We start from the raw sequence: 13,347 nt of genomic DNA, 5'->3' as shown, positions 1-13,347 counted from the left end.
ACTGACCAGCCCAAAAGTAAGGATGGATAGTTCAGTGTGCTGTGTGCTGCCTGCCCAGGCCGGGATTCGAACCCAGGGCTGTGGTTTCAGAGGCATGTTACTACTTTACTACAAAGGTGCAGTGTATATTATCTATTGTCATTAGCATTTGACATGTTCTGCCCCACTCAAATCTCACCTGATAATGACCTCAGAGTAGACTGTGGCAGGTCCGAACACCCAAGTGAGGCTAACACAAGCCCAGTCAAGTACACCCCCTCCCTTCCACTGCTTAAGATTGAAAACAGGAGGCAGACCTGTATCCAGTCCATAAAGTAAACAACACTTCATATGAGAGGGAAACCAAGTGGCAACAGTATTAGAAAAAAATTAAACCTTTTCTTGATGAGATGGTCCTCCAACTGAGGAGGTGGATGGCCGCTCTACATAACTAGTAGTTGCCGAGTTGATTCCACTACTTTGTGGCTGTCCCCGAATCAAGCCAGCTGACATCTGTAAGTTAAATTAAAATAATAGGATTCATATTTTAGACCAATGGTAGGTATTGATATGAATGATAAAACAGATTATGGTGGACTTTTATGTTTCATGCAAAAATGTTATATGAAAAAAGTTACCATAAGGAGATAGGGACAGGACAAAAGATGTAGTGTTCATGAATCAAGAAGTGTCATTTAACAAGTCTGACAAGGGATTCAACGTCTTGGAAAACTCTTACTAAGGAAAGGTAACAAAGTGAGGGAAACACCCATGTGCATGAAGTACTTGTTAGTAAAACTTGAACGTGAAACCTTTTCTCTACTTCATGTACTCTGAATATAGCTAAATATAAACCTAAGCTACTAAGTACTTTCCACATCAACTAACCAGACTAGCTGTAGATAACAGGTTATTCTGCTGTCCAATTCCTTTATCGATGTGGGATATAATTTGGTTTTCTCTCTGAATGTTATCTTCCAGGACCCTCAGCTGTCCTTCCAACAATGGAAGCATTTCTGGGTGACTTCCAAATGGAAGAAGTTTTCTCTGTTCAGGAGCAATCATGGGATTCTTGAGCTGTAAGACATTAAAAATACATACAAATATTTTTCCATCACCTTATAATGTGTACAAAAGGGAGGTATTACATCTTTTGCAATTACAGCTGGCCCTTCACCAATGTGTCTCACTCTCAGGCACTTCACCACTACGCTACATCAATATTATCATATAACATTACTGCATATATATATATATATATATATATATATATATATATATATATATATATATATATATATATATATATATATATATATATATATATATATATATATATATATATATATATATATATTGATTATTAGAACTTTTCCCACAATTTAAATAAACCAGAAAAATGTCATCACATTAATGCACGATAACAGTGAAATAAAAGTGTCAGCATTCAAAACCCTAACACAGCCTTGCACACGCTCACATTGTAAAGCATGGCTTGCACTCGATGATAGTGATTCAGGTGAATCTTCTGTATCTGCTTTGTGGCCAGCAACACGCTCTCACAGATCTCCAGTGGAGTCATATTGGGATTCTGTCAAGAAAGGAAAATTGATTATTTTCAGTGAAACTCCTGCTTAGGTAAATACAGATATGGCATAATGAAATATTATGAATATCTTACAACCAACTATTTCAGAACAATGTCATTGCTTTACCTGAGCTCTGATGCTGTTGACAACACTCTCAAAATTGAAAGAGGAGAGGGACAGTGTGGGACCACCTGGGTAATTCATCGTTGTTGGAGCACCCATGACTGACATCACGCTGTTTGGATGTTGTTGTACCACTGGAAAGAATTTACTACTTTATTTTGGCAAACAAAACAAAATAATATGACATTTGAAGTCCTAGGATTGATTTCCCCTAAAATAAAAGAAATAACTTACTGAAACCCTTCTTTTCATTTTCATAATCTTCCCAAGCAGCCTTTCGTTCATCTTCATTTAGCTCCTCACTGGTCTGGTTCTCAAGAAGGGAATCTTGTTCGTGATATGACACGATCCAATCTTTCTGTTTCTGCAGCAGTTCTGCCAGAAGCCGATCCTATGGCAAAATAAACAGGAGAAATAACTATGTGTGTATGTATTTACCTAGTTGTGTGTGTGTGTGTGTGTATTTACACTCAACTTGTGATTGCCACCCAGTAACCTTCCCCAATGAGCTTGGAGCTCAGGTGAAGGATCTTTGCATAATCTGGAACCTTACATCATACCCATACACACCCAGGATGTGCAACACAACCCCTGATTGATGACACCTGGTACCTCTTTACTGCTGGGTGGATAGTGGACATGGATTAAAGAAGACTGCCAATGTCTCCACTTTGCTTGGGAATCGAACCCAGGACCTCTCGGTTGTGAGGAGAGCATGTTGACCACTGCAGTACTGAGCTAATGTGGAAGCCTTAGGAATATTTTGATGAGTATACTGGGAAAAGAAATCAAGTAGAACCCCAGTCCTCAGTCTTGTAACAAAAGTATTACATCAATATCAAGTACCTCTTATGACAATAGAGGCATACATCGATATGTATTACTAATAAAAATCAATAACATACTCACCTTCGGAACAATAGGCGTTTCTCTGATATCAACATCTGAAGGAGTGAACTCGTACAGCTGAGCTAATTCCTCCATTTTGAAGTACCGTTTAATCTGGTGTTCATCCACAACACGAAGGGCCGTCGACATCTTGGTTACTTGCCTCGAGTATATTTTCTCTTCCATTGTCCCCTGAGGAAAACACAGCACCAGGAAAATGCTTGGTCATATCTAAATTTTTTTGAAAGAACAAAGTTCCAATCTGAACAACAAATTCCTTAAAATAGCATAAAATGCAGAAAATTATATAGCTACACCAACACCTCAACAACTCTCAAGATGACTGTACACTCAATGAATAGCTGTCTTACAACATACACAGAATGTCATATAGTTGTTAATGACATCAGAATATATCACTCACCTGTGCAACAAAACGATAAATATAACAAGGTTTCTTCTGGCCGAACCTGTACACTCGGAAGATAGACTGGGTGTCATGAGAGGGATTCCATGAGGAGTCAAAAATAATGACCCTGTTAGCTCCCACCAAGTTGATGCCCAAACCTCCAGCCCGGGTGGAAATCAGGAAAAGGCGGCACCTGAAGGTAAAAAGATTCACTTGGTAAACCAGACATTTTTAGAGTACTGATTGCTTTATTTGACTTGTTAATCCCAGTGATTGAGATGGAGATGACTTTCCCCAATCATGAAATAGCAATGTAACTAACACATCTAAGCTCATGAGTGGAGAGGTGGCCGACTATAGTACATTCTATTACTCTGTATCACTCAAACATTCTCAATATGCCATTTATCATTGACAAACTGGGTGAATATAAAGTGGCTGGTGTGATATATGATTAAATTACTGCCCATTCTGCCCACCCTCAGTGCTTATTTTGACCGAAGTAACTGAAGATAGGGTTGACTGACAAAACTCTGGATAGCATTTGAGTTGTTTTTGGCACTAGGCAATCATTAAAAACTGTCAGCTGATTAGGAAAGGGCTCAAACCTGGATTTCTGGAACCACAACATTCACACATTGAATACTTGAACACCACCTCCCCATTGTATAACTATTTGTGGCATGTGAGTTCCACCACAGATATTAACCCCAGTAATGCATGGATCTTCCTCCTACAACACAAGTACTATCTTTTCCATTACATGAAAATTAATGTAACAAATCTCTCCCCCCCCCCCCCCCCCTTTTTTTTTCTTTTGTCTGATACAGCTTTATCTCTTAACCCGGCAGCTTCGGCAGACCCCGTTTGGGGCTCACGCGAGTCGGTCCGCTGAAACAGCGGACCCCGTTTGGGGTTCGGCTCAAAGCCCCTAATTCGAGCTAATTGTAGGCGGTGGTGGCATAGAGCAACCCACCATACATGCCCTGGGTCATTGTGGTGAATGAGTGACCTTGAGGTGGGCTTATTTGTCATAGGTGGTGCTGTAAGGTCATGGCAGACTAAATTAGCTATCCATACAGTGATCACATGTCAAATTCTCTAAAGTAGACAACAAGCGACTCTCAGCTAGATGCCACGCGTCACGAGACTGTTTATTTTGTGACAAACACCACCCAAAAAGAATGGAGTTTGAGTAAAAGTAAATATTTTTTACAGCTTTATGGTTATGAGAGGAGTACAGTAAAACCCCGATTATCCGAAATGGAAGGGGGAAGCCTCTTTCGGATAAGCCGATTTTTCGGATAATCCGGATTTATGGCCGCCATTTTGATCGCCGCCGACTGACGATGTAAACAATGAAACCAAACAAACACACGCTACGCTAAACAAAGTAGTACGCTTAAAACATGTGATGTAAATGTTTTATTCTATGTTTGTCTGTGTGTCTCCTTGTCTGGACCAGTGTATGTTGATACTTGTGAGCGTTGCAGATCTGAATTGTGAATGTTGCAGAGTGCGATTGTGAATGGTTGTGCAAGCTTGCAAGTGTGACCTTGATGCATCGTGCAGGTGGAGACACAGTATGATGACTCATATTATCGCCAAGAACTCGTATGTTGGAAGGGAATGTGGCATGGAGTGGAGAGGGAGTCGTGTTTGTGTCGTTGTCTTGAGAGTACAGTGTGAGAGTAGTCGTGCAGTAGTTTGTTCGTCACGCACCTACGTCCTTGCTGGGGCGAAGGTGCGGACGTGGTGTTGTTGAGAGTTTGTTTAATGTTTTTTGTCTAATACATTGATCTATTCGTTACAAGCTATTTCGGCAATACGTATTAGAAAGCATATTCATTTTAACTGTTCTTATCAATTTTAAATGTGTTAATATAGTACATATGTAGTTACTTTTATTTATTTTTGATGTATTATAATGTTTTAGTATAGAAAAAAAAAAATTTTTAATTGCATTATCCAGATCAATTTCGGATAATCCGGTTTTTCGGATAATCCGCTTTCGGATAATCGGGGTTTTACTGTATTCTGATATACGTTCCATGCTCTTTTCTTAGTCTCAAAATGCAGTGTAATGTTGATGTTTCTTGGCCACTTTTCGGCTTTCCCATAGCCGAAGCCCACGGGTTAAGTTTAATACTTCCTGGTGTTTGCTGACTCTTAAACAAAGAAAACTTACCGATCATTGGATGCCTTGTTAAAAATATTGCAGAGAGTTTTTCTTGTGTCAGGACTGGTGGAGCCATCGAGGCGCAAGTAATCTCTGTCTCTTTTCCACTTCTTGAAAGGTAAAGGTAAGGAGTCATCATCCTTTGGTAATTCAATGTCCCCTTCATCAATTGCCTGTAGGAAGTCTTCTATCATATCCAGTGTCAAAAGAGACTGACTGAATAGTAGCCTGAAAACCCAAAGTTACCTTTTTAGTTCACAATGTCATATAGATCATATATATATCTATGATATTTAAAAAAAATATGTCCTTAGAACTAGATATGTCTATCATATTACCTAGAAACAGAACATGGTAATTTATCATTCCCTAATTTTTATTTTAGATTTTTTATAATTCACACACTCCCTCTGCACCCACCACCTCCCTGCATAGAGTAGCAATAGTGCACCTGGGGTCAGATCCTGGGGAGGGGAGGGAAACCCTACTCAGTGACTAAAAAGTTATATGAACATTAAATGTTATTCTCTGACTTCTACTCACCAATGAGTTGGAAAATTGTGCTAGTTGTACAATTACTGCTTAATCCAAACATGTCAATAAAATCTATCTATCTTGTGTAACAGAAGAGCTTAGTAAATAAATATAAACATTTCCTGAACTTTGGTTGAGGTGTTGGGCGACAGAGACATCAGATGCTCCATCCTTCAACAGCTAATCAGCAGCATCCTTACTTACTCAGCTAGGAACTAGGGATCCAGCTTAAGTGAATGGACTATAGCAACTCATTCATTGACCTCTGTTGTTTTCAGAATGGGTCAAGTGAATAAAGTGCTGACAGGTTTCACACACACACACACACACACACACACACACACACAAAAAAAAAAAAAAAAAAAAAAAAACCAATGACTTTGATGAAAGAAAAGTTTAGAGACATGGGAATATAAAACTTACACTTTATCCCCAATTGAACAGCATTCTTTCAAGATGTTCAGCAGGAGGATGAGCTTGCCACTGTGTTCTATTTGGTCCAGGAACCCATTCTCCTCAAAGTCATCTCCGACGGCATCTAACAAAACTTTTTTCCACCAGTCTACTCTCACTTTACCACTCTCAGTCAAGCCAGGGATGGGGCCTGTAGGGATAATGGTAAGGAACCAATCTATTAGAAGAAATCTCATTTTCTGATGAGGTGAGTAAGTCATGCAATGAATCTATTCATGATATTGCAATGATTATTATCAAAAGCATTCCATCCCATTCTGATTCTTTTCTGAATTTATATCCTGTGTATGTTTAAGTCAAATATACTTAATTCTACCTCTATACAAAATCAATGCAATTAAACATTACCAGGTGGCTCAGGTTCATCTACTATTTCCTCATTTTCTTCTTCATCTGATTTATCATCTTTCTTCTTTGGGCCCTTCTTCTTTTTCTTGGGTCTCTCATCATCAGAAGATTCTGAGGTTGTGGAGTCATCACAGATGAAGCCATCTAAATCATCCTCCTCGTCATCCTCATCAAACTGTGTTGAATTTAAAGAGAAAGTAAAAACATTGTGAATAGAGCTAAATACTGTATAGAGGGAGAGGGGCAGGGAGTTGGGGCAGAGAAGGGAAGGAGGGAGGCAGCAGCCAATTAGGAGATATCAATGCGTGACGTCACTGCAGGGGGTGGGGCTAGCGTCCGCAGGACAAAAACCTAACAACCTTTCGTAAATATGTGCCCGGGCAGAGCTTAGAGGCATCGTGCGGGCAATTTGAGGGTTTACTGTAGTTCTGAAATTGCTACTTTAGAGGGCAAACTTTATATGGTCAAAAATTGAAACTGACCAGAACTACTTGCAATTTGACCTTTTTTGAAGGTCTACCTCCCCTCCTTTTAACAGCTAAAACTTTCATTTAAAGAAACATATATGGAGAGAAATATAGAGATACTAGCAATGAATAAAATCTGAATGAAACTTACCGCTTTCCTCCTTACAGCTAGTTCAAGCACCTTCGGATGAGTCCACACTCTTGACAAAGCTCCAAAATCCACAAAAAGTCCCGAGCCTTGTCTCTTGGGGCCTCCTCGAGCCAAATTGTCCAGGTAATACTGATAGAGTTTAATCTGAATTTCAGATAACTGCACTGATATGACATACTCAAACTTGGGTGGCAGGAATGGTTTCAGGACACTGTAATCAAATCTCTGAAAAATAAAAAATGATTGTAAATAAAATGACATTGATACTTTACATTCATGTTACCATATTACTCTTATAGTCATAGTAGATCTTACAAAAAAGATGGCCACAGTCAGTCAGTGTGACATCCAGGTTCCCACAGTTTACATTCCTCAGGTTTCCCCAGGTACCCATTTATTGACTAGCCCAAAAGGGAGGATGAACAGCTGGGTGGGCCGTGTGCCAAGCACCCAGACTGGGATTCAGACCTCGGGCCATGTACTCCTAGCTAGGTGTGCTAGCCACTTCACCGTGGAAGTACTGAGAGCCAGAGTACAATTTTGACAAGGTGACACCTTTCCACACAGAAAATACCCAAAGGTCAGATTCCCATTGCTAGTCCTCATCCTACTGTGTGGATGGAGCAGGAGATTGCTCTCACTAGACAAGTGATGGTTGAAGGAATCACTCACTTTCAAATGCTATGATTAAATATATCCCCAAAATTTGCTAAGTATTAAAGAGCCTGTATCCTTAATTTCACATTGGCATCTATAACAAAGAAGACAGATGTACATTCTCATATATATGTCTTACCTGGACACATCCCTCCAATAGATTATGGAGGATATGAGCTCTCCTCTTCATTCTCCTCACATCTCTTGGCATGGCTTCTACACACTGCCCTTGCTCAATAGGATTTACGAATCGATTCATAAATTCCTTTTTGGTTCCAAGTAAGTTTGGCTTTACAAACTGTATCATGCAATGATCTGGAAAATAAGATCTTATATTAGTTTTTCTTTTGTTTTGGAGTTTTCTAATTTACATGAAAGGCATTCTGTCTTTTCAGACAACTGCCATACAAGACAGAAAATATAGCTCAGAGTATAATTGACTTTCTGACTATTGGTTCGGTTTTGGAACTTGTTCCACCCTCCCAACTTTCCCTCTGTTTTTAGTTTGATTGACATGCCTCACTGTTCCATGGAGTGATTTTATTACATCTCTGTTCAATTTGCATTATATGGAGGGTAACTGTTTTATTTAGAAAATGTGTCCTAAATTTAGATCTTGAATTATGAAAAATTATTATAAGAAATGTACTAAATGGAAGAATGTAGCACTTTTCTCTAGGCTGGAATTCTTTTTCTTGTTTCTTGAGTCTGTTGGTTCTTACCCTGCTTAATGCAGAATCAAGGGTGACAGATTACATTAGCAATGACAATGGCATATTTACATTATACTATTTAGAAAGAAAAGGAAATGGAAAAAACTAACGTGAGACTGTACACTACATAATTAATTCTACATTCAAAGCTAAAGATGAATTTACTGACATTCCTTTAGGTTGTTTTGTAGAGGTGTTCCTGTGAGAACGATTCGCCTTCTGGTCTTTATTTTATTGATTGCTATGGACAGTGCAGTTTTCTCATTCTTCAACATGTGGCCCTCATCACACACTATGATGTCAGGTCCTGAAATAAAAGAAAGTGATGTTCAATGCCCAGAAGTTACTTACAGATTACAATTAAACTAAGGTTGTTAAGAATTTAATGGATTCATCCTTTGCTCCAAAACCATGATCAAGGCATAATAAACTGAAACAATCACTCATTACTTGTGTGAAGTGCAAACAGCCCCATTACTTAAAGCATACACAAGACTAAGAGTGAGAATTGATTTTATTACACAAAATTACTGCCTCTTAATAATTGGATTTAAGATTTATTACTATGTAGTATGCTCACAAACCTGGATCAATGAGTGTCTTTTGGAAGATTTCCTTCATTTTGCCTTTATAGCGTTTGTTTTTGCTGTTGGAAAGGTTGCGGAACATGGTGTAACCGATGATGCAGATGCCTCCTTCCTTCCACCAATCATCCAGGCGGTATGCACGCCCCCATAGATCCTTGGCACTGCAATGAATGGTAATTGCTATAAAAATTGAAGTTTTTTTTTTTTTTTTTTTTTTTTTTACATTTCATTCTTTTTCTTCACACTATTATCATTATTACCAACAAAACAGATAGAACTTACGATGCCAACTCAATCACATCAAAAGTCATCAGTCTTCCCTTCAGCCAGTTTTTGAATTCTGCCAGCCAGTTGAAGATAGTGTTGACAGGACAGCATACCATGATCCTCTGTACCTCTTTGGACACAGACTTGTTGGTCAGTAGTGTGTGGCAAAATGTGATGACCTGCACAAAAAGTTAAAAGGGCTTACTATAAACATCCATTAGGAAAACAATTACTTTACTTGTCCATTTAATTTGCTTAGTAATTAGTTTGAGTAACTTCCAACTTCTTGAAGCTTCGTTCAATGCAACTTCGAATTACGAATCATTAATATTGACAAAGGTTCAAGAAGAAACAACTAAGGAAAAGTTTATAATAACCTTCCTTGTTTTTTAGGTATGAAGACAAACTATTCACACTTTGGGTGGAGGACGATGGTGATTTTTAAGAATGATGAATTTCTTTCTTGAAGTAGAACTGCTAAATAACGAAAAAGTAATAATGAAATTTTTAGTTGTTCTTTTTTTCATCTTTTATACAATCACTATGAATTAAATGTAACACACTTTTTTTCAAATTATGTGTTTGCTCATTTTTTCATGACACTAAATTTTTCAAGATTTCAGACTATTTTTTAAATGCAGAGTAAAATTTACCTGAAGAGTCTTGCCCAGACCCATGCAGTGAGCCAAGATGCAGCCACCTCCTGCATTGGACTTCAGTTGCTCCAAGCTCTCCACTGTTGCATCCCACATGAACTTGATACCCTTAAACTAAAGGGAGAAGATGCATATCACATTGTGGTCTTCATCGTTTGAATGAACCCTAATACAAACGTTAAAAAAATAAGAGGGATAAAAAGTGAGCAAACCACTCAAAATCAACTAGATTCTATGATCCATATTTATTTAAGTGCTTGAAGAAACCTGACCATGACCACATAAAATTACTGATTAGTATATAGGATATATAGGATATAGTATAGTTAAAAAAAAAAAAAATACTCAGAATTTTTAAGGCTTGAAATTATAATCCCACATATCCAAAGTCTAAATTTGGTATTGGCATACACATAATAGATAATTTAGTGGAAACAAAGATAGGGAAAGAAAACAGCAGAAAACACTGCAACTTATATAAAATAGTAAAAGAAACACTGACAGATCCATAGATGCAGTTTGACATCTTTCCAGCTTAAAGGTATATGATGAGTGCTTACTTCAATTACACGGGTAAAACTAACTCACCTGATGGGGCTTTAAAAACTTGACTAATTTTTCATTCACTGACACAAGCTCTGATTTTGTCTCTGGATCGAAGTCTAACACCAGCTTCTCCATATCTTTTTGGTCTGATTCAACATCAATCAAGAATATTTGGTTATACTGAAAGAAAAAGTGACAATTAGGACCAACAGACTATTACACATTAACCCACAACTGATTAGGAATATATTCAAAAGAAACTTACATTTATTATGAAAAATCTTGGGTCATATTAACTTACAGAAATACAATTTACTTGGAATATTAAAAAATCTTCATATCTCTGACAAGGAATCGTCAACAAGTCTGTCAGACATCAAAGAGCAACACCATGTGACGTACATTCTTTTGTCGCTCAGCAATACGTTTCCGTCGCTCCTCCTCCTCCTGTGTGGCATTCTTGGTAGTTTCCAGCAGATCCTCGTCTCTGATGACCTTCCTTATTTTCTTGTGTTTGCTTGGAGAATCCTATAAAAAAAATAATCTCTGGGTACTGCAATTTATGACGTTACCTATTTCTATTAAGAAGCAAATGAAAAGAATACTTCTTTGTTCTGGCTGTACCTAGGAACTCCGTATATTGCCCTTGAGTTCCTATCTTGCTCCACTGTAGAAAATGCCTCCAGCATGTTTATTTTATGGTAAATTATTTTTTTCTCTCTCTCCCTCCCTCACACACGTATGCACAGCATCTTGTGATGCATTATCGAGCATCAGGCAGCTCAACTGATGAAAACAGGCGGTGGATGCCTCTCTATCTTTTTTTTTTTTTTGAGAGAGAGAGAGAGAGAGAGAGAGAGAGAGAGAGAGAGAGAGAGAGAGAGAGAGAGAGAGAGAGAGAGAGAGAGAGAGAGAGAGAGAGAGAGAGAGAGAGAGAGAGAGAGAGAGATGCTGTTCTCTCCCTTCGAATCACTGAGGTGTCAATCTTTTGACCCCCCCTCTCTCTCCCTTTCTCTCTCTCTCTCACACACACACACACACACACGGCCTTTCAGCCTTTTACTCCGTGAGATCAGTGCGTATTGACGGTGAGTCAGTGAGACATTTTCCATGATCTTACATCTGAGTCCTTCCCTTCCCTTTCCTCCACAAATCTATTTCTTTATCACAACTAAAATTCAGCAGACACACGTCATCTACAAATAACGTAAATTTCTCTGTATATTTATGCTTATATCTCAAAATTATCAATTATTTGTTTCTTTATATGCACCATTTAATTTTGCATGTTTTTATATATAATACATGATGATTATCTTGAGTTTATGGCTGAAAACTTGTTATAATCAGTAGTGACGTTTGAAACTTGGCGCACGCGGCCAGCCCGGATGCGGAGCGGAGCGCTGTTTTCGCCCACCCGTAGTGAAGGGGTTAATAGGAGTCCTTTGAAAATGGTGGATGATTGTCTTTTAATTATTTTTTTTGTGGGGGATGAAGGGAGCTTAGAATGTATATTCCCTTCCAATTATTTTGATTTATTTAGGAAAAATTATTTAAATAAAGATCACAATGTCTGAGCATTCAATAACCTAACCAAAACCTACATTCATGATTACATGTAGTCCATCACAACATTCATGAAAACCTGGCACATACCTTCTTTTCATCATCATCATCATCATCATCATCATCATCACCATCAGAGGATGATGACATTTTTCTGATGCGTTTCCTCTTGGATTTAGGCTTCTCCTCTTCCTCTTCACTAAAAATGTGAAAATACAAATTACAATGTATAAATGATTTTTTTTTCAAAAACGCATATTCATCTTTTTGTTGTTTAATAAAGTCTTTCATTAGAGATGCCTAAAAATCATATCATAAATCACCTTTCCTCTTCTGATGACTCATCTGGTCTTGACTTCTTAGTGCCACCTTCACTGTCTGACGACGAAATCTGGAAGGCTCGTCTCTTTCTTGGCCTGTAAGTGTGAATTTGGGGCATATCAATAGCTTTACAGGATGATGCAAACACTAAAGCCTATGACAAAAGGGTCTGAAATCTTTACAATTTTGATTTGGAGTACTTAAATGAATGTTGGCTGTATACTACAAAAGTTGCCAAATCATCATTTAAGTTGTAAACACTTCAGAACTCCTTAGTGGATCAAATTGTTCTTAGTATTATAAAAAAAGTGCTTTTCAAGAGCACACATATAATTCATATGATGAAAGTAGCTTCCACAATTGCTTGTATTGTTTAACCAAAGCATAAAAGTTTCAGGCAATCTGTAATTATACATGCTGACAGATGATAAACATGACTAAGGAACTATCTCATGTCTATCTTGGACTCTGTGGTGGACACAAGTTTCATGCTGCTGTAAAGATAGCCAGCAAAAATGTTTTCTTTACTACAGTACAAAGCTCTCGAGTTGTGGCGATACCATTATTTCACATAAGCAATGATATAAAAAACAACTTACGATTCCTCAAAGTCACTATCATCCTCATATGCACTCTTTGCTTCCTCCTCGGATTCTTCTTCATTTGTTTCCTCTTTCTCTTCTTCATCAGTAGATATATTCAAGTTCATGTAGCCTTTCCGGACCTTTGGAGGAACCTGGGAGTACAAGAAAACATTTAAAAAAAGAGTGGTGGCATTTGATGGAGTGATTATCACACACAAGACAACTTAGTTCTTTCATAGTGCACTTCATTACATTGATCATTCAGTGAACACCCCCAAAGCCCTGATATTACCTTTCATAATTAACGGA

General features: G+C 38.0%; 1 protein-coding gene across 3 annotated transcripts in view; it reads right to left on the bottom strand.

Annotated features, from left to right (window-relative positions):
* Positions 1–13,347, bottom strand: part of LOC126999845 (transcriptional regulator ATRX homolog) — a 36,191-nt gene that overhangs the window by 5,204 nt on the left and 17,640 nt on the right. For all 3 annotated transcript variants that reach the window (XM_050862894.1, XM_050862896.1, XM_050862895.1), the window contains 21 exons: positions 13,054–13,190; positions 12,457–12,549; positions 12,224–12,332; positions 10,970–11,095; positions 10,610–10,747; positions 10,019–10,135; positions 9,381–9,544; positions 9,096–9,259; positions 8,681–8,818; positions 7,938–8,113; positions 7,142–7,366; positions 6,524–6,698; positions 6,125–6,305; positions 5,177–5,395; positions 3,004–3,181; positions 2,601–2,771; positions 1,926–2,082; positions 1,695–1,825; positions 1,460–1,570; positions 868–1,056; positions 376–492 (listed from right to left, as the gene is read on the bottom strand). In XM_050862894.1, the coding sequence (XP_050718851.1) occupies positions 376–492; positions 868–1,056; positions 1,460–1,570; positions 1,695–1,825; positions 1,926–2,082; positions 2,601–2,771; positions 3,004–3,181; positions 5,177–5,395; positions 6,125–6,305; positions 6,524–6,698; positions 7,142–7,366; positions 7,938–8,113; positions 8,681–8,818; positions 9,096–9,259; positions 9,381–9,544; positions 10,019–10,135; positions 10,610–10,747; positions 10,970–11,095; positions 12,224–12,332; positions 12,457–12,549; positions 13,054–13,190 (3,216 nt within the window). The remainder of the gene's footprint in view (positions 1–375; positions 493–867; positions 1,057–1,459; positions 1,571–1,694; positions 1,826–1,925; positions 2,083–2,600; positions 2,772–3,003; positions 3,182–5,176; positions 5,396–6,124; positions 6,306–6,523; positions 6,699–7,141; positions 7,367–7,937; positions 8,114–8,680; positions 8,819–9,095; positions 9,260–9,380; positions 9,545–10,018; positions 10,136–10,609; positions 10,748–10,969; positions 11,096–12,223; positions 12,333–12,456; positions 12,550–13,053; positions 13,191–13,347) is intronic.

The sequence above is a fragment of the Eriocheir sinensis genome, chromosome 17 (genome assembly GCF_024679095.1).
Source record: "Eriocheir sinensis breed Jianghai 21 chromosome 17, ASM2467909v1, whole genome shotgun sequence".
NCBI lineage: Eukaryota > Metazoa > Arthropoda > Malacostraca > Decapoda > Varunidae > Eriocheir > Eriocheir sinensis.
This window is presented reverse-complemented; position numbering and strand designations above follow the sequence as displayed.